Below are 22122 nucleotides of genomic sequence, written 5' to 3'. Positions count from 1 at the left end.
CTAATTTATGTTGCTTTACTTAAATAAGTTCCTCTGAACAGGGCAAAAACACAACTGTCTAAACTATAGCCTGGAAGCCACCTCTGTTCACGTTCCCTCCTAGGTGAACAGCTCAGCAGCAGAGTCACCTCCTGCCTACACCTGGTGAAATTAAACCACTGGACAGGAAGGGAAATGAACATTCTCCCCCAGGTCTACATGCCTGACCTAGCCCAGAGTATGGAATTAGGCCTGACCTAGCCTGACTGAGCCTGGAGTATGGAGGAGAGCAATATTTATATAAACTGATTGAATGACTCTTGTATACATGGTAAAGCATTTAATAAACCCCTAGCATACAATTACAAACATGAAGTAGGCACACAGACTCGAAATCTGATCCTAAGCAAAATTTTATTTGAAAATGCTATCATGCCCATCAATGAATTCTACTGGTAATTTATGAAAAATGAAGACAATAAGACTTGAATTTATAGAACTGGGAGTACAAAGATGTGATGAATGAAGTGCTGTAAATGAAGGTAGGGCATCTCAAAGATTCACCTAAAAACAGGAAGAATATCTGAGTGTATGATTCTGTTTTTCATACTTATGTTACATGTCCATTATCACACTAGTTCTAGATGGTTGCTGGGAAAGATAGGGTGAAAACCTTGCATAATATTTCATCTTACTCATGTGCGATTTGTTTCTATGAAAAAAAAAGAAAAAAATGTGTATGAATATCTATGTGTTTGATTTTGAGATTGTGGGGATTCTAAAATGAAAACCTTATTGGGAATGAGAGACTGGCCAAAGAGCACATTATCATTAGCATGGATATTATATAATACCTGTATGTTATTAATGATATTACATAATGCTTACAATACCTTTATATTATTAATGATATTATAATATAATATCATTAATAATGTTTTTGAATGTTTTTGGATGGTAGCCTACCTTGAGGGTCAGCAGAGCAGCTTCTGTTTAGGAGGTGAGCAGCACAGCTCTGGGAGAAGACCCTGGCTTACTCAGCTGCAGCAGTGCCAGTGGGGAGGGGAGAGCAAGCACTAAAGGTGTGGAGGAGGCGAGGTCACTGAGGATGCAGACTCAAGCACACAGGGCACTTCTGCGCCCCACAGGCCATGTCTGCGGTGAACCTGAGTGCTGAGTTGAGGAGCTGGGAAAGCAGGATCCTGGCTTCCTCCAGGGCTGAGCCTAGTGCATAGTCCTAGGAATGCTTTTGCCAGGAGTCAGCAGGCAGGAAGGCTCCAGCTACCTCACTGAGTTTGACACAAATGGTACTTGAGTTTATATCTTAAGATCTTACATCTGTCTACAACTTCTGAGGTGATTACCTGAGAGAACTGGGCAGGAACATGGAAAACAAGTCTTAAAAGCAATTGAACAGAGTCTAAGGTATTGAAGGAAAAATAATTCATTTTAAAAAACACTAATAAAACTAATGTCTTTTTATTCCACTTTTATGCTTTATTTAATATTTAGTCGTTAGTTTCTATTTTTGTTCTTCTTTCAAGGAAAGTAATGCAGTACAATTTCATGGAGAAATGGAACCAAACTTCAAATGACTTTATTTTGTTGGGGTTGTTACCCCCAAATCAGAAAGGCCTACTTCTCTTGCTCCTGATCATCTTTGTGTTTGTTCTCGCCTGTTTGGGGAACTCAGGGATGACTGCCCTCATCTTCTTGGACCCCCGGCTCCACACCCCCATGTACTTTCTCCTCAGCCAGCTCTCCCTCATGGACCTGATGTACATCTCCTCCACTGTCCCCAAGATGGCCTTCAACTTCCTCTCTGGCCAGATGAGCATCTCCTTCCTGGGGTGTGCCATGCAGTTCTTTTTCTTTGCCACCATGGCATGTTCTGAAGGCTTACTTCTGGCCTCCATGGCCTATGACCGCTTTGTGGCCATCTGCCACCCCCTCCACTACCCCATCCGCATGAGTAAAAGGGTATGTTTGAAGATGATCCTCGGGTCCTGGACACTGGGCTCCATCAACTCTGTGTCACACACCACCTATACCCTTCATCTTCCTTACTGCAGGTCTAGGGCCATCAATCATTTCTACTGTGACATTACAGCCATGGTGCCTTTAGCCTGTGCAGATATCTCGGTCTACGAGTACATGATTTTTTTTAGTACAGTCATATTTCTTCTCCTCCCTTTCCTTGGCATCACGGCCTCCTATGGACGGGTCCTTTTTGCTGTCTTCCACATGCGCTCAAAAGAGGGGAGGAAAAAGGCCTTCACCACGTGCTCCACACATTTAACTGTGGTGATATTTTACTATGCTCCTTTTGCCTTCACTTATCTCCAGCCCAAGACTCTCCGCTCACCTGAAGAAGATAAGAACATGGCTGTCTTCTACACCATCCTCACCCCCATGCTCAATCCAATCATCTACAGCCTGAGGAACAAGGAGGTGCTGGGGGCCATGAGAAGAGTGTATGGGATGTTCTCCTCCAGGAAGAAATGAGCAGGGCTGTCCCTGCTCCTCAATATTTCCTCCTTCCATTCAAACTAAGACCTAGAGCTGCAATGACCAAGCTAAATGTAAGATATAGAGTCATAGCTTTTGTTGGACACACTTCAATGTGAAATTAATTTACAATATAATGATCATCACATATAACCATTTGTAAGGATTATTAATATATTAATTAGTTGAAAACATAAATAATTTAAAATTAACTGTTGTAATTAATTCTGGTATTTATAGTTTGTTATTATAACACATTGTTTGTTCCAATAGTATTATTAATGTAGTAAAACTTGTACTGATATTTACACGTTTTCATTTCTGTGAATTTATTATGAAAATATCACTTTTATTGTTGTCATTCTAAGTTGTCCACCCGTGTGTGCATTTTAAATTCATGGTACATAGCAAAGGACAGAAAATGCACTTCAAGTGTCTACTGCCATATGGGGCTGGTATTTCCAAAGTTCAGGACCTCTGTCAGGAACTGAAGGGGAAGGAGAGCCTCTGTGTGAATCACATGGCAGTGGGCATGACTAAAGTATTCTCTCACTCCAGAGGACCTACTGGTGAAGAATTTCAGAGTCATTTCTGAGTGCCTTAAAGTTTTCCATATTTGCTGGTAATAAAAAGTTCTTAGCATGAAAAGTTACACTATCTCTGATCTTTGAAGGAAAGTCAATCAATCAATCAATTTTATTGATTGCAAATCAATCAATCATAGAAACAAAAAAAGAGATGGACCTTCAAACAAGGCTTTTTCTCTGGGAATGAAGAATAGGTTCATAATACAGGGCACTGTTCACAGGTTGGAGGGACTCCGCTATGTCTGGAAAAAGGGGGAAAGGAGGAAGGGCTCATTAGGAAGAGGAATGTTCCTGAGTCATGGTGGGAGCAGGCAAGCTCTGAAAGTTAAGTCTAGCAGCTGTTTCATAAAATTAGTCTTAAGGTCACATTTTGCAGTTCCATCAAAACCTGCTGAGAACAACAAATGTAGTCATGAAGATAAACTGCTGGGCAGTTTGTGAAGCAGTTGTTTGTGATATTAGACTATCTTAGATCAGTCTTATCAGATTGCTTTTCTTTGTGTGCATGTTAAAATACACAAATAGGCACTATAAGCAAGAGGGGCTTGAGTGTGAGTCCATCACTGACATTGCAGGGCATAATGCTCCAGGTTGGCTCCCTAGCAAACGATGTTCAGAGAGATGCCAGGGTTCCCCAAGGCATGGTTGTTTCAGAGTGGACTACATTCCTGATTCCTTCTACTATTCACTGTCCGGAAGGAGGACAGGGCCTACACTAAACACTTTCACTTAATTTGCTCAGTATTTCTTAGGTCCTTTCCAAAGGAGAGCAACTGACAAGAACAGAAGAAACTGTACCTCAATCTGCTTTAACAGGATGTTTTAAACTAACTTATAAGTGACATAGTCCATTGCTCATGACCCTGGAACCCGGGAAGCTCAGGATCATGAGGCCTGCAGATTCAGTGTGTGGTGCGGACCGTGTCCTGATTAACCCTGGTGACTTCTCCTGTGTCCTCTAAAAAGTTCATATTTGGTGCTTCTGAGGCTTCTGAGGACAACTGAGCTGATAGGAGCCCACAAAGGAGAGGTGAAAGGAAGAAATGAGCTCCCTGCCAAAACAGGAGGGAATAGACTAGAGAAGGGACACTTCCTGCTCTGTCAGTGGAAACAAGGCTGCGTACCTGGGCCCAGAGTGAAGGAGACCAGTGACTTAGTGCAAGAGATCTGACTTTTGACTGTTGGTGTTTTCCTAACAACATTTTTCTTTTCCAAGCTTAGTTAAAGGAATGTAGAAGGCTGTTGGAGCTTGGTCAAGGCAAGCATTGCTAGATTTGGAGATTAAGAACACATAGTGACATCCAAAGGGAAAAATGGAGAGTTGTGTCCATCAAACTGAGCTCAGACCTGTCACTGTGGCTTGCAGTCCTCTCCAGCAACGTTTCATCCTGCCAAATGGACTTGACTGGCTGCAGGCTGGAGGTGGAGTTTAGCTGGCAGTTCTGCAGGCATATGCAATGGGAACCACTCTGAGCAAGGGGGCGGGGGAGAGAATGTATCCACAAAGATGAACAGCAATGGTAAAATATCTCTTTACAACTGATCCTCTAATGAGATTTAAAGCGGGGATAGTTCCATTACATGGGTAAAGTGTTTACAAAGTCCTATTTCATTAAACAATATTCTGCCATCACTTCCTAGCACAGGAATCTCCATGTCACAGATAAATGCCCGAGATAACATGAAATGTACACTTACATTGTTCCCAAATCTGAGGTTTTGTAAGATAATAAGAAATCCTCATTTTCATTAATTTCCACCCCTGCAAAAGATACTTGGCAGTCTTGTTAGTCTAATTAATCTTTAAGATAGTTCTTCAGTTAGTCTTATGTAATTTCCTAGCTTAGTTTCCCAGTCGGGGGTAAAGTTGGCAGTCTAGATTGTCTCTGAGCCCAAATCCTATTATTATCCCAGGACCTGTGTGTCAACTTTTCACTTTAGCCAAATCAGGGTATTTGTTCATAGAATAATTTAGTTTAGTCATGAATGCAAATTTTCCTTTGGGAACTGACAAGACAATAAAAGGTAATTATCCCTTCTTCTAATATTGCTGTTATTCAACTGAGCACTCATAATTAATTTCTGCATCTTCTTGATCCTACGTTCTCCAACTTATGCAAAGAGGGGATTTCAGAAATCACTACCTAGTATCCTTTACAGCTCTGCAATCACATTCTGGAGTAAGTGCTTACAACCCTGTAGAAATTAATTCTGGGTACAAAGACAGTGGCTCAAAATTCAATGAGTTGGTTGATATGTCCGAACTTAAACTGGAGTTGATCAGGCTAAAAAAATCAAGGATTCTCTTTTCTTGGGCTTGGGGATCAATTAGAGGAGAAAAAAAGGACATCTAAGAATTGACAGAAGAATATCATATGCATTAGCTTTTCCTATCCCTCTTATATAATCTAAGGAAGTAAGTGTGTCATTTCTATCTGTTTTCACTTGAACAAGATAATAGCAAAAGAAGATGTGTGAGCAAAGCAAAGGGAACACTGCACAAGGTGAAGAGCTTTGTGATTTCAGCATAAAGACAGTGGTAGAGGTGGGAGCAGTGAGTGCTCAATGTGTTGTGAGTGTCCCTTCCTGCTACCTGTGGTTTCTCTGCTCGGGAAGGCTTGGTGAGATTCAGGGCTGCTGTCCAGTGGCAGGACCAAGATGCTTAGCCTGGTTGACTATGAACATGGCCTTAGGTTTAAATATTTTAAATAGTTCAATGGACTCTCAGGAGGGGATCTTGTTGTTATAAAACTACATCTCCCACAATAAAAACTTCAGAACTCCAGACAATGTGAGTTGCGATGATACTATTGATCTCAGTTGATTTGGGTTAGCGTTAACTCAGGTTGATATTTTATTTTAGAGATGTGGTTTTTCTTTCATGAGGAAACACTTTATGTTGCACTCAGACACACACACACACACACACACACACACACACACACACATGCAATACTATAGTAAACCAGAAAGAATATGAGTAAACTTAATGTAAAATGAGGCTATGTAAACCTGGTGAAATTCCATGTGATGTGATCTTGAAATCATGAATTTCTCTGGGCTTGAGTGTCCTCAGTGTTTAATGTATGAGAGGAAGTGAAGGGATGGACACACAGTCAGCCCCTCTATGTGCTACACACAAAGTTCATTCAATTTCATCTTCTCAGCTCTCATATGAAACTGTTGGGACTGAGTTAGCTGAGGCTCAGAGGAAAAAATTACTTATAGGTCTTGGACTGATTATCTACAACACTTCTAAAAGTGTGCATTACGGGCTGGGGATATAGCTCAGTTGGTAGAGTGCTTGCCTCACATGTATGAGGCCCTGGGTTTAATCCACAGCACCAGAAAAAAAATAAAGTATGCATTTCTTGTGACTTTACCAAGATAAACTTAGCTTTCTACATTTGCTGCATCTACATGTATTAGGCCCTTTCCGGTGAGTTTCTTCACTTTCTGTATTTGAGCAGTGTGTCTTGTAGGATAATGAAGGGAGAGATTAAACTTCAACCTGGCTTATAGGAACAGGAAGGATATTATGCAAGAAATACAGTAGCCAAGAGCAGGTGTATTATGTAATTCTGGGGTATGGAATAAAATTCCATGCATGATTAAGTAAGCCACTGGTAATCAATGAAAATTGACCCTCATGTCTAATTCCAATGACCCAGATCCTAGAAGCTTAGACTCACAGATGTACGTGCCCTGAGATGATCTCAACTGTTGCCTGAAATGTGAGAGTTTAAATTTAGAAAAAAAAATTATTCTAGTAAACTACCATCAAAATTTCTTAATAATATTCTGAGTTGTAATGTATACAGTAGATAGTCTAAATGTAAGCACAGGTGTCTCTTCAAAATGAGGCATAAATTTATAGCATACTAAGTATTCAGGGTTGGCACTGCCAGGGCTATTGGCTTCTGTCTGCCTCTTAAGTTAAACTTGGACCAACCAAAGGAGTGGAGAAAGTCTCTGAGAGACGCTCATGCATACTTTTCAGGGTCTATAGGCTAAAGAAGGACTGATAACACTAGTCACATTTTCTCAGTTTGGTCTATATTCTGACTTACATCTGACGCTAATATTTGGTTCAGTTAATCCACAGATCTGCTAAGAGCCTACGGTGAAATAGTTCCTGAGCCAGGGGGCAGAGACAAAGGACTCAATGGGTCCCACCCTTTCCCTAAGCAGCACCCAACTGTAGTGATGTGCCCCGGCCTCAGGGGTCCCTGGCATGCTTGGCTTCCTTTGCTAAACCCAGGGTAACCCCAGCTGTCCTCATTGCCCACTGCCCCGTCTCTGGGCTCCTCCTCTCAGCTCTCTCCTCAACCAGAGCCTCCTGTGTGAGCTCCAGAAGGGGACCTGATCCCATGCCATACCCACTGGCCTCTCACCTGCTCCAGAGCAGAGTCTGAGTCCTCCCCTCCCTACACACTTACCCTGGGGCCTGAGCTTCCAGAGCCCTCTTGTCCCTGTTGCTGCCCTGATGACCCAGGCAGGCTCCCCCCAGGACTGGTCCTGCTCCTCAGTCTGTGCAGAGTGGTTCAGAGCCTGAGGGCCCCTGAAGCACCTCCTTGGAGTGGTGCTCAGTGCTGCTGCCCAGTTGTCCCTCTGCCCTTCCTTCCTGCTCTATGGTTCTTGCTGTCACTAATGTCCACACACCTCACAGCATGCATCTGAGCTACTGCTCTGTTGTCTGTGTCACCCACTAAATATGAGCTCCAGAATGTTGAATGTTGTCTATTTTAACCATTAAACCAAGTCAATAGCCAGGAACACTGCCATCAATAATTACTCAATACGAAGGAACAAATGTGTCACATGCTGTGGATCTGGTGTTTTTATCTTCTCTGTGAGATCTTGAGTTTTTGTTCCTAAAGTTATTAGAAGCAGAGGAGCCTGTGTTCCCATCTCTTTTGTGCTGTAATTCTATGCTCTTGGTGGGCTCCTGATCATGAATATTTAACTATCAGTATTTGTCAATTTCATAGCTATCAAAATTTTTTCTAAGTTTTATGATAAATTCTCACAGTTTTATTCATTCTTACTAAAGTTTTATAAAGTGATAGTTGATTTTAAATTATTAAATGTGAATAATGGCAAAAATTATTAATATCTTTTCCTTTCTTTTCAACATTGATAATGCAAAATAAGCATCAAAAGTAATAGCTGGGACAGGATGTGTCATCAGTATTTTTTTAAGATGGAAGACAAAAACATATAAAGTAGAAAATCTCATACCAAGTCTAGATAAATAAAGAAGTCAAAACACATAGACTAGAAATATAAGACATAATTCTGCATATTTTGGAGACTGAATGATAGAAAAACTTGCCATGACAGGAATGATACAAAGAGAAAAGAGAGGCCATGAAGGGTCCAAGTTCCAGGTATAAATTTCCTAGTTATGGCATGGGCAGAAGAAGCAATGATGTTATCTAGGAAGGGAATTTTACTCGTTTTTATTTTACTCCAAATGATTAACACCTAACTTTTGTTTTCTTTTTCTTAAATGATTAACTATGAAGATGATAATTACAAACATGTAAGCTACAAGTCAGTAAGGCACCACTGCTCCCCTTCCTAGTTGGACAGCTCAGCATAAGACCCACTCTCCTGCCTGGACTAGGTGAAATGTAACTATAGGACAGGAAAATAAAATGATCACCTGAAGTTCCCGTGATCTCATCTGGTCCCCATGTGGAATCAGGCATGATCTCTTGGAGGAGTCCAATGCTAACACGAATTGAATGAATCCTATACAGAAGAAAGCTTTTTCCAAAACATTACTAAATGATTAAAATAGGAAGTAGACGAGCTCATAGCCTGTTACCCAGAAGAACTCAGTATAACAATGTTATTCTTCACATTAATGAATTCCATTTTTAAAATGAAGACATTAATGCTTAAATTTACAGAATTTGAGCTGTTGATAAATTATAGGAAATAATGGAATATGATGAACAGTTCACAAAGTTGGGGCATCTAAAGATTCCCATAAAAATAAGAATTTCTGAGTGTGTGTATTTCCCATATCTACACCCATGTTTTATTTCCATTACTATATCTACACCGATGCTATATTTCCATTACCATGCTAGTTCTAACTGGTGCTCTGAAAATCAAGGTGAAAACTATTTTGCACATTATTTAATCTGTCACTTTTAACATGTTATTTGCTTATATGAAGACAATAAAAATGTATATGGATTTCTATGTGTTTGTTTTGGGTCTTTAGGCCATCAGAAAAAGGACACCTCTTCAGGAAAGAGACTATGCAAAGAACTTAGTGTAATTTGGTTGGATCTTATATAACATAAGATACCCTTAAATTTAAGAACAATGCTTTGGATGGTGACCGACTTCTAGGACCAGCCGAGCAGCTTCTGTTTAGGAGGTGAGCAGCACAGCTCTGGGAGAAGACCCTGGCTTACTCAGCTGCAGCAGTGCCAGTCAGGAGGGGAGAGCAGGCACTAAAGGTGTGGAGGAGGCGAGGTCACTGAGGATGCAGACTCAAGCACACAGGGCACTTCTGCACCCCACAGGCCATGTCTGTGGTGAACCTGAGTGCTGAGTTGGGGAGCTGGGAAAGCAGATCCTGGCTTCCTCCAGGGCTGAGCCTAGTGCATAGTCCTAGGAATTCTCTTGCCAGGAGTCAGCAGGCAGGAAGGCTCCAGCTATCTCACTGGGTTTCCTGTGCCTGGTATAGACTTTGTATTGCAAGACCATGTATGTGTCCAGGATATGCTGAGATGGTTACAGAGAGAACTGGGGCAGGAACATTCTATTCAGGTCTTAAATACAGTTGAACAAGGATATGGTGTTGAAGGAAAAATAATTCATTCTAAAAAACACAAATGAAGTCATTTCATTTTTTTTCTTTGCTGTGTCTTTTCAGGTTTAGGTCTTAGTGTTAATTTTGCTAATATTTCAAAGACATTAAAGCAGTACATTTTCATGGAGAAATGGAACCAAACTTTAAATGACTTTATTTTAATGGGCCTGTTACCCCAAAACCAAACTGGCCTCCTTCTCTTGCTCCTGATCATCTTTGTGTTTGTTCTCGCCTGTTTGGGGAACTCAGGGATGACTGCCCTCATCTTCTTGGACCCACGGCTCCACACCCCCATGTACTTTCTTCTCAGCCAGCTCTCCCTCATGGACCTGATGTACATCTCCACCACTGTCCCCAAGATGGCCATCAACTTCCTCTCTGGCCAGAAGAGCATCTCCTTCCTGGGCTGTGGTGTGCAAATGTTCTTCTTTGTCACCATTGCATGTTCTGAAGGCTTACTTCTGGCTTCTATGGCCTATGACCGCTTTGTGGCCATCTGCTACCCCCTCCATTACCCTGTCCGCATGAGTAAAATCATGTGTTTGAAGATGATCATAGGAACCTGGATACTGGGGTCCATTCACTCTCTGGTACATACCATCTATGCCCTTCATCTTCCTTACTGCAGGTCTAGGGTCATCAATCACTTTTTCTGTGAGGTCCCCACCATGTTGCCTCTGGTCTGTATGGACACCTGGGTCTATGAGTACACAATTTTTGGGAGCACAGTCATATTTCTTCTCCTCCCTTTCCTTGGCATCATGGCCTCCTATGGACGGGTCCTTTTTGCTGTCTTCCACATGCGCTCAAAAGAGGGGAGGAAAAAGGCCTTCACCACATGCTCCACACATTTAACTGTGGTGACATTTTACTATGCTCCTTTTGTCTACACTTATCTCCGGCCCAGGAGTCTCCGCACCCCAGCAGAGGATAAAAGCCTGGCTGTCTTCTACACCATCCTCACCCCCATGCTCAACCCCATCATCTATAGCCTGAGGAACAAGGAGGTGCTGGGGGCCATCAGAAGAGTGTGGGGGATGCTCTCTTCCAGAAAGAAGTGAGCATGGTCATCTCTGCTCTTCTGTATGGCTTCTCTCCATGCAGACTGGAACTCTCTAGAACAGTGCTGACCTATAGATGTATACTATAATCTACATATGTAATTACAGTTTTAGTAACATATTTATTAGCAAAATTAATTAGATATGTCAATTTCTAAGCATAAGTATAATAATTATTACATGTGTTTTTACAGGAAATGCTATAATTAATACAGCATGAACAATTAATTGATTTAATATTGTACTGTTGTTACAACTTTTTTACATAAAGTAATATTAATGTGAATATAGTTGTACTGAATTTGGCATTTATTATTTCTACATATCTGATATTATTACTGTGCTTTTATATCTTGTTTTCAATCTAATTTTGAAGACCCTTGTGTGGATTTTATAACTTATACCAACTTGCACTTTACATATTTCAGGTGCCCCAAGGTCACATGGCTCAGTGTCTACAGATGATAGGACCTCTGGTGACTTGCAGTCTTCTCCTTTAGTACACAATGTGCCTTATTGTTCTGACTATGTTCCTTTGTCTTGGGACAAAGAATTGTATTTGAAACTCTTAAAAAAGCCATTTTTCTTTTAATTTTTAGTTTTAATACTTACAACAATAGTTAGTTTCAAGAGGCTCCTAGTGTTATGCGCCAGGCTATATGGGCAGTGAGCAAACAGACTCCATTTTACCCTTAGACTTCATGTCATGTCATGTAAGAAATGCTTCTCCCATGGGAAAGCCCAGCCTCTGTACCCATTAATAGTTACCTAGCATAACATGCTTGGCAACACAAAATATCAATTCTTATACAATGTAAAATTGTTCTCTTTGGTTTCATTTTTCTTGGGCATGTACCCTGTCAGAGATTGATTTTCCAGATGTTAGTAACCACTCTCTAACTTGTACTCAACTAGGGTCATTTTGAACCACTTCCCTTCTGCTTCCTTGCTCCTTATGCCAACCTGGAAAGTCCCATGGGAAATACCAATGTACCCATTGCAATGCCGCTCTGACTGCCCAGTTCAGCTTCTGTACCTGCTTGCTTGCAGCTATATCAACTCCGATCTGGGTTTTGCAGTTTTTGTCTTTAAATATCTAAAATGCTTAGGCTTGGGGCTGTTCCTTGCAGAGTCAGTTATGGGTCCTGAGGGGATCAGTTGCCAGATGGCTAAATAAAGATTCTTCAATTTAGACAGAACTGGGACTTGGTGTGTTTTCTGAATGACCTGCCCCACAGCATCTGGAGGTCCCACCAAGACCTTCTTTTCTTGCATTCTTCAGATCACTCAGGACCACCAATGGAGGGGCCTTGGCAGAGAGATCACCTAGGGAAAGGCCTCTGAGAAGATGTTCCTCACTCCTGACCCCCACCACCTAAAACTACCAAGAGTTGTCTGTGTTTCCCTGGGAAAGTAAGTCTGGTCTGTGTGGATCCGCACCTGGAGAGGCTGGGGAAAGCTGGATGCGGCATTATTTTCTGAGTCTAGGGCTAGCAAGAGGTTGCTTAGTCCTCTGGTCTGTTTTTTCCTCACTCCTCTGCTCTGAGTCAGGTTTTTACTCAGCCCTCTGCTCCAAGTCTGGTTTTTACTCCGTCCTCTGGTCTCAGCCTGGTTTTCTTTCAGTCAAATTTGTCTTTGGCGCCTTACCTGTTGTGTGTTTTATTGTCTGTCTTGTGTTTTTGTCTTGTTTGTTATTGTTGTTCCCTTTTTGTTTTGTGTTAGTTTCTACCTCAGTTTGTCTTTTTAATATATATATATATATATATATATATATATATATATATATATAATATATAATATATATTTAGTTGTAGTTGGACACAATACCTTTATTTTATGTATGCATATGTGGTGCTGAGGACCCAGTGCTCTACCCCTGAACCACAAACCCAGCCCTACCTCAGTTTGTTTCTAGTGTTAAAAAATGGTTAAAAGGTTTTTAACTGTGCTCACTAAAGCTTGCATTAAAATGTAAATGGCTGCCAACAGCTCTAAAAAAAGGTCAAAAGTAAAAGCTAGAGGTTTAAAAAGAAAGCATTCTAGAGATTGCCTTCATTTAGGAACTGTGCCAAGTAGCCTGCAGGGTAGATAATGTCAGTTCCTACAGAGGGCAGATTAGAACTAAAGTGTTTTATAAAAGTATTATTTCTAAATTGTATAACAAAAAGCATAATTTTGTCTAGAAAATTTGGCTTTTGTTTCTCAGTATTTTCAAGCATGAAAAACTCCCAACTATTAAAAATGTCAGGCAAAAATTTGGTGGCTCCAATCCAAGACACCAGAAAAAACAGTTTAGAATGGGACCCCAACCTGGGGACTTTCCCAAGGAGACCAATGGAGCTGCATCTTTGGGAAGTTTCCTTCAGAGAGGAATATGGCCCCATCATTTGTCTTATGTTTCCTTAACTGGTTTCACCTTTGATGAACAGGACCACCTCAGGAAAAAGGCCAGGAAGACTTTAACAAATTCTATATTTGTTAAATTCATGATTTTGATCTGAAATGCCTAGGTTAATGTGTTTTTCTGATTATATTCTGCATTGTTCTGAGGGTTAACTCTCAATCTAATAGGTTTTTTAAAAATAACCTATGAGGCTTTTGTTTATCTGTTTGTTTTGTGTAGGTGTATTGGTGTACTGTCCATCTACATGGATTGTTATGTCTATTGCTATATTTGGTACCAAAATCGACATACAAGCTCATAAATTAAAATTTAAAAATGGATCCAAATACCTTTGGTTTAGATGATTTAAAAAGTTCAATTTAAATAGGGTAAATAAATAAGAGTATAAATTTATTTAAACTTACTAATGCACAGTTTTGTTTCGAGGTGATCAAACAGTTGTGAGTAAAATGTTAATGTCTATAAACTATCTAATATCCATTGTCTCTAGGATTTTTTCTTCAATAGGAAAAAAATGACTAATTCTATTTAAGGCACTTGTCTGATATCTTGGCTTTTTTTAAAAAAAAATTAAGTAAACTAGATCTGACATATATGAAATTAACCATGAATGTGTTTGTTAGAGACATATGATTGGTTTACAAAGTTAAAATGCTGTTAAATATAATATCAAAAACTCTTAATTCCTTAAATTTCATAAGGTAAAATACTTAAACATTATTGGTGCTTTCATAAATTGGTAAATTAAAGACATTTAAAATTACTTTTTGTCATAACTAAAACAAGAGTACTTGTTTTGTTTGTTGTTTGTTATTGTTTGTTCCCTTTTTGTTTTGTATTGGTTTCTACCTCAGTTTGTTTATATATATATATATATAGTTGTAGTTGCACACAGTACCTTTATTTTATGTATGCATATGTGGTGCTGAGGATCCAGTGCTCTATCCTTGAGCCACAACCCCAGCCCTACCTCAGTTTGTTTCTAATGTTAAAAAATGGTTAAAAGGTTTTAACTGTGCTCACTAAAGCTTGCATTAAAGTGTAAAAGGCTGCCAACAGCTCTTAAAAAAGGTCAAAAGTAAAAGCTAGAGGTTAAAAAAAAAGGCATTACAAGGGGCCCAAAGGCTTCCACTATAATTCAATTAAAGTATTGTAAATAACAAAGTATTTCATCTTATTAAAATAGAGTAATGTATATAAATTCAAAATTTATAAGAGTTATTTCAAAGTATAAGCAGAAAGGGATCAAAGGATTAAAAATTATTAAAAGTTTATAAATATAAAGATCTATTTAGTGAAAGGAAAAAAATATTTCCAGGTAAAAAAGACTTTATGTGTCAAAGTACAATTGTAATACATCAAAGTAAACAATAAGAGGGTCTAATTAAGTAATGTAAAGTCTATAAATAAAGGATAAATATTAAAAGTTTTATGTAAAACTAAATTGGTTATATATAAGTAACATAAACAGTTAAAACTGTTCTTGGTTGTTCCCTAAGAACAAATATTAATGTGTTGATATAAACCAAAGTTTGATCTATATGTTAAAGTAACAAAAACTTTTTTTTTTTAGGTTTAACATGTTTTATTATGACTCACTTTCTTGCACTTCACAGATATTGATTTATTTTGCAAAGTAAAGATTAGTGGCAGCCTGTGTCAATCAAGTCTATGGGGGCCAATTTTCCAACAGCATGTGCTCACATCATGTCTCTGTGTCACATTTTGGTAATTCTCATAATATTTCAACACTTTTATACCTATTATGTTTGTTATGGTGATCTTTGGTTAAAGATCTTTGATGTAACTATTGTAATTGTTTTATGGCACCAAGAACTGCACCCATATACAACAGCAAACTTAATTGATAAGTGTGTATATTCTCATGCTCCATTGACCAGCTATTCCCCTTCTCTCTCCCTCTCAGACTTCCTATTCCCTGAGATACAAGAATATTGAAAGTAGGCACATCGATAACCTTATGATGCCTCTAAGTATTCAATTGAAATGAAAAGTATCATACTTCCCTTTTTATATCAAAACTAAAAATGATGAAGTGTGGTAAAGGAAGCCATGTTGAAAACTAAACTTCACAGAAGAAGATATACAATCAGTCAATAAGCATATGAAAAATGTTCATCATCTCTAGCAATTAGAGAAATGCAAATCAAAACTGCTCTAAGACAGCAAAAGAAACAATCAGTGAGGTGAATCCAATATATATGATCTAAAAAAAAAGAGTAGTTTTGATTTGCATTTCTCTAACTGCTAGAGATGTTGAACCTTTTTTTCATATATTTGTTGATTGATTGTATATCTTCTTCTGAGAAGTGTCTGTTCAGTTCCTTGGCCCATTTATTGATTGGGTTATTATTATTATTATTATTTTGCTGTTAAGATTTTTTGAGTTCTTTATAATATTCTAGAGATTCGTGCTGTATCTGACATGAGTGTGGTAAGAATTTGTCCCCAAAGTAACAAAAACTTTAAAAAATACTAATTACATTGTGTCTGTCTTATTCTCTAGAGCAACTAGTCTTAGAAAAATTAAGGTTTTTACATCTGTGGTTAAACAGCAACTGCTATTTTAAAGTATTTTTCTGTCTTCTGAGAAGTGTCCAGGTCCTTGGCCCATTTATTGATTGGGCTATTTGATTTTTTGGGGTTTTTTTTGGAGTTAAGGTTTTTGAGTTCTTTATATAGCCTAGAGATTACTGCTCTATCTGATGTGTGGAAAAAAAATTTGCTCCAAAGATGTTGGCTCTCTATTCACCTCACAGATTATTTCTTTTGCTGAGAAGAAACTTTTTAGTTTAATTCCATCCATTTATTGATTCTTGGTTTTATTTCTTGCACTATAGGAGCCTTATTAAGGAAGTTGGGGCCAAATCTCACATGATGAAGATTAGGGCCTACTTTTTCTTCTATTAGAGGCAGGGTCTCTGGTTTAATTCCTAGGTCCTTGACTCACTTTGAGTTGAGTTTTGTACAGGGTGAGAGGAATTTCATTTCATCTTGTTGCATATGGATTTCCAATTTTCCCAGCACCATTTGTTGAAGAGGCTATCTTTTCTACAATGTATGTTTTTGACACCTTTGTTTAATATAAGACAGTGTAATTCTGTGGGTTAGCCTTTGTGTCCGCAATTCTGTATCATTGGTCTACCAATCTGTTTTGGTGCCAATACTATGCTGTTTTGTCACTATTGCTATGTAGTACAGTTTAAGGTCTCGTATAGTGGTGCCATCTGCTTCACTCTTCTTGCTGAGGATTGCTTTAGCTATTCTGGGTCTCTTATTTTTCCAGATGAATTTCATGACTGCTTTTTCTATTTCTATGGAATGCCATTGGGATTTTGATCAGAATTGCATTAAATCTGAATAGTGCTTTTGGTATTATGGTCATTTTGATAATATTAATTCTGCCTATCCAAAAACAAGGTAGACCTTTCCATCTTCTAAGGCCTTCTAGGATTACTTTCTTTAGCAATCTTTAGTTTTTATTGTACAGATCTTTCATCTCTTTTGTTGATTCCCAAATATTTTTTTAGGCTATTGTAAATGAGGTAGTTTTTCTCATTTCCCTTTAAGAGGATTTGTCACAGATATACAGAAATGCTTTTGATTTATAGGTATTGGTTTTATATCCTGCGACTTTCACTTACTGAATTCACTTACTATTTCTAGAAGTTTTTTGGTGAGACTTTTTGGGTCTTTTAGGTATAGAACCATATCACCAGCAAATAGTGCTAATTTAAGTTCTTCTTTTCCTATGTATATCCCTTTGATTTCTTTTGTCTAATTGCTCTGGCCAGTGTTTCAAGAACTATGTTAAATAGAAGTGGTGAAAGAGGGCTTACCCCCTCCCCCCCCAGTTTTTAGAGGCAATGCCTTTAATTTTTCTCTGTTTAGAATGATGTTGGCCTGGGGATTAGTGTAGACAGCCTTTATGATGTTGAGCTATGTTCCTGTTATCCCTGAAAATTAAAAGGAAATTTACAAAAGTGATTTTCAAATGTTAAATGCATTAAAAAAACACAATTGACACAAATTGCCTTTAAAAACCAAATCTGAATAACCTGTAGCACAGCTGCCAATACTATGATGACCTCAATTGTTTCTATTAATAACTAATTAAAACAAATAAAAATTTAAAAAAGAAAGAAAAAAATTAGGACAGCATGCTCTTACTAGAAGCCATTATTCATCTTCATATAAAAATAGCACCAGTAATTTCCAAGTAGTTAATTGGAATAATGAAAATTCACAGAAGGTAATTTAGTAAGCATAAAGCAGTATTAAGATTATAAAGAGAATCATATAATTAATCGCCACTCATGGCAAATCAAATGTAGAAAACAAAACAACAACAACAAAAAAGCAAAACCAAAACAATTCAGAATCCATGTATAAAAAAAGGAATCACATCCTTACTATGAACTCAGGCTCTGGGTGTTCAGTTCATTCTCCAGCCTCACCTGTCCATCATAGCATACTCCCAGGCAATGTGCCCCACCTCTTCCATTACCCCATCCCCCTGCACAGCCAGAGAGCACATTTGTGAATGGGCTGGAAATCACTTCCTGTGTCCTGTGTTCCTGTGTCCTGTGTTTCATGCCCCAGGATTTCTACTGAATGATGTGATTAAACATTTAACCACTGGTCCTCAAATTCAAGTTCAAATCTCTTTTTGAAGTAGACATTTCTTCTCCCACATGATGAATAAAAATAAACATTTAGATTGGATAAGTATATTTTATTACCCCTACATTCAAATCTCACTGCTTTGTTTACCTGTGTTCAGTGTTTACCAGTGAACAAGTCACTTTCTGGGTAACCTACTTGACTCTTTTTCACACATACCTCTTCCTCACCCCTCTTCCTCTTCACATCTTAAGATATCTCTATGGAGAAAAGCAGCAGGCATGGATCCGGTCTTCTTCCATCAGGGCTGAGGGCAATGATTTGCTTTTATTCATGAGGGTGTCCTTGACACCTGGAAAACAGAGGCCACTTCAGGAATGACACAAAACAGCCTTGGGCCAGAGTTGAGGAGTGAGGTTCAGCAAGGTGTTGAGGTGTTTTCAAGGCATGTCAAGGGTTGTCATGTACAGAAAAAAAAACAAATATATTCACTGAGATTATCTCAGTATTACTCTGTCCTATGTTTTATACATTCTTATTTAGTATATGCATGTTAATGGCACAGAGTCATGTTTCTCAATATATGCATTCCTTTCTCAGTTTGGTTTATATTGCAAAAGGTACATTACTATAAAATGAACCTAGATTAATAAAAACACATGATGGAATTTCTATAATATTGATTACATGGAATTTATTAACATATTTTAGGTATCATAGGTTCACATTTTTCTTTTGGAAATGCCCATTAAATTATAAAACAGGTATCTCCTTATCTCCTATTAAATAGTTAATGAATAGTACTTTATTTCTGTTTTTTAAAATATTATTTTAAAATATTCATCAATTAGGGCTGTAGCTCAGAGCTAGATGCTTGCCTTGGGCTCAGTCTATAGCACACACAAAAAATATTATCAGCAATAAAGTTTATATTGCATATAGTAGCTAACACATTAACACATTTCACATGGTTTTTATTAGATAAAGTAATCTCATTTTCAGGAAGGATAAATTTGGTCCATTTTAAATTTCTAAGGTCTTAAGAATATTTGAATTTTTAATCTTTGATGGTAAGATGCTCCTGCAAGGCAAACTGCACTGACTTTTCAATGTTCTTGCATGTGAGAAGTTGGGGCACTTGCTACTTTTAACAAATTGCCTTTGAGTGGTAGAGCAGGTGCACATCCTGCCCACTCTGAGCTGGGACTATGGCTCCACTAGAGGACTCCACTCCTTTGCACTTAAGGAGGAGGTGCTGATAATCCTCATTTGTGTGGGAATAAGGGATTGGAAAGAATTTCTACAAGAACGACACACTTCTTGAGTGGTGACCCCAAGTACACACTGGAGTCAGGTACTGGGATGTAACACTGGAGACAGGAACATCATGCAGTGAGCATAATACACCAGGCAGGCCATGGTCTGAGTCTCAGGATAAATTCACCCCTAGATCCCATAATGTCAATGGGTATGGTAAAAAGAAGTGTTGGCACATCAGGCTGTCTGTGTGGGCAGAAAGAGAAGCACTGAGGGAGAAACCCTCTCAACTTGTACCCAATGCAGGAGACCTGCAAAAGGAAGGCTCCTTAAGTGCCACTTTTGTCACCAAGGGGGCCAAGCATGGAGGCATCAAACACTTCACACTTCCCCAGAAGAACTCTAGTACTGAGATTGGAGTGATCCAAAATTTTTGGGTTATTCTAAAGGAAAACATGAGAATAGAATTTTAAATAAACTGGAGCTATTATAATACTATGTTAAAATTTCTTTGATTCATATGAATAATTCTTAAATTACATGGTCTTTAAGATAGTAATCATGTTTACTCATTTTGATAAAGAAACTCCATACTGTGTCTCCAACATCCAAAATTCTGCTGACAGACATTTATGTGGGTCAAGATGTTGGCATGGCCTCCAGCCCCAATCACTCAGAAGACTGAGGTAGGAGGTTCTCTTGAGCCCAGGAGTTGGATGCCAGCCTGGCACATAGTGCAAACCCTATCTCAGAAAACTTTGTGAGTGATCTGTGAAATTAAAAAAACATCATACTTATTAATGGGATATGGATGAATTTATTTGATTCAAAAATTGTCATATATATGTTAGAAAATATTTAGTTGATAATCAAGTTTCTTGATAGAGAAAATATTTTGTTTAAACAAATTATTCTCTGGATTCCAAGAAGCCAGTCTCAAATGCCATCAATTTTATGGTGAACTTTACAGGCTAATACGGGGACTGAGAATAAGTAATCCATATTTAAAGTGAAATAAATGAAGATAATCAGTAAACAATATCTAGGCATATAGAGAAGACAGGATTTAGCTGCTGATGGTTAAGAGCTATGGAGTGAGAGTAAAATTGGATAATATAAAATAAAAAGACCTTATTTCAAATTACAAACATTAATAAAAAATTTTGTACAGAGATGAGCAGTTTTCTTTTTTTCCAGATTATGTGTAGTCTCTTCATGATAGTCACAAAATTATATTTTCAGTTACCAACATTACTGAAAGGACTTGCAGATAATTCCTGGGGGATGAGGCAGAAAGTTTATCTACATTACACAGAACAGATTCTTTGAGTCAATCTGCTGAAAGCCCCCATCACCTCCTTGTTCCTCAGGCTGTAGATGATGGGGTTGAGCATTGGAGTGAGGATGGTGTAGAAGACAGCCAGAACCTTGTCCTCTGCTGGAGAGCGGAGGGATCTTGGGTGTAGGTAAGTGTAAGCAAAAGGTGCATAGTAGAAGGTCACCACAGTGAGGTGGGTGCTGCAGGTGGAGTAGGCCTTCTTCCTCCCCTCCCCTGAGTGCATATGGCAGATGGCAAGGAGAATACGACCATAGGAGCAAACAATTACAATGAATGGAAACACCAGAAAAAGTGTAGTGCTCACAAACACTGTGTACTCATAGACCCAGGTGTCCATGCAGGCCAGGGTCAACATGGCAGGGACATCACAGAAGAAATGATTGATGATCCTGGATCTGCAGTAAGGGATATGGAGAGCATATATGGTGTGGGCACAGGAGTTGACAGAGCCCATCATCCAAGATCCCAATATCATGAGCACACAAATTCTTTTGTTCATGCGGATGGGATAGTGGAGAGGACAGCAAATTGCCACATAACGGTCATAGGCCATAGATGTCAACAATAGTGTTTCTGCACCTGCTAAAGTCAGGAAAAAGAAACTCTGAATCCCACATCCAATGAATGAGATAGACTTGTTTCCAAAGAGGAAAGCAGAAGCCATCTTAGGAACAATTGTGGAGATGTAGCTTATGTCAATGAGGGAGAGCTGACTAAGCAGGAAATACATGGGTGTGTGGAGATGGATATCCAGGAGGATGAGAAGGGTCATGGTCAGGTTGCCTATTAGAGCCACTAGGAAGATGAGAGCAACGAAAATGAAGAGGAAAAGGCCACTTCTTGATGATGGGAACAATCCCAATAAAATGAAATCAGTTGATGTTTGATTGTAATATTCCATATAGGATTCATATGGTTTAGCCTAAAGGAAGATACAAAAATTAGTTAGGTCCAATACATTCTATGAAGCTATTTGGAAAAATTCCTTAGTGTATTTAGACTCTTTGGCTTATTCATAAAATTTATGCCTCTTAAACAAAAAACCAGTATTACTTACTTGTAAAAAAAGTCCAATATTCTTCCTTAGAGATTGGTACTTTCTGAGACAGCAATTTATGATAAAAATATTTTATGAGAAATCTGAAAATTTATTGAACAAAAATATTTGTGTTTCAATTTCTTAGTATGTATGCTTTATGGTTGCACACAAACTTTTATGTTATCCAAGTCAGAAGGTACCCTTAAAGTACATGCATAGAAAATTCATGTAAATGCACAAATGTAGGTTTATAAATAAAAACATGTTAAAACCCTCACAGTATGACTCATTTATTCCATATTTATTGCTTAAGACTTAAGTCTAAAATTTTAGATTTGTTTCTCATGGTAAAGATTTTTTGTTTCTTCTTGAGTAGGATTTGTACAATAAATTCATTAGCAAATTCTTTTAAATCAATAATTATTATTTGGTTTTCTGTTCAGAAATCTAGACTAGATTATTATATGGA

The 22122-nt window shown here is 38.4% G+C and overlaps 3 protein-coding genes across 3 annotated transcripts; 2 read left to right on the top strand and 1 right to left on the bottom strand.

The window, feature by feature from the left end:
* Positions 1 to 1545: 1545 nt before the first annotated feature.
* Positions 1546 to 2484, top strand: LOC101966883 (olfactory receptor 2L13). The gene has a single exon (XM_005342361.2). It carries the CDS (start codon positions 1546 to 1548, stop codon positions 2482 to 2484), a length of 939 nt encoding a protein of 312 aa, XP_005342418.2.
* Positions 2485 to 10031: 7547 nt separating this feature from the next.
* Positions 10032 to 10970, top strand: LOC144366665 (olfactory receptor 2L13-like). Its single transcript, XM_078021250.1, has one exon. The coding sequence runs from the start codon at positions 10032 to 10034 to the stop codon at positions 10968 to 10970; it is 939 nt and encodes a 312-aa protein (XP_077877376.1).
* Positions 10971 to 20582: 9612 nt separating this feature from the next.
* On the bottom strand, positions 20583 to 21515 carry LOC101966304 (olfactory receptor 2L3). The gene has a single exon (XM_005342359.3). It carries the CDS (start codon positions 21513 to 21515, stop codon positions 20583 to 20585), a length of 933 nt encoding a protein of 310 aa, XP_005342416.2.
* Positions 21516 to 22122: the final 607 nt, after the last annotated feature.

The sequence above is a fragment of the Ictidomys tridecemlineatus genome, chromosome 1, assembly GCF_052094955.1.
Source record: "Ictidomys tridecemlineatus isolate mIctTri1 chromosome 1, mIctTri1.hap1, whole genome shotgun sequence".
Lineage (NCBI taxonomy): Eukaryota > Metazoa > Chordata > Mammalia > Rodentia > Sciuridae > Ictidomys > Ictidomys tridecemlineatus.
The sequence above is the reverse complement of the archived record's forward strand: the minus strand, read 5'-3'. Positions and strand labels throughout refer to the sequence as shown.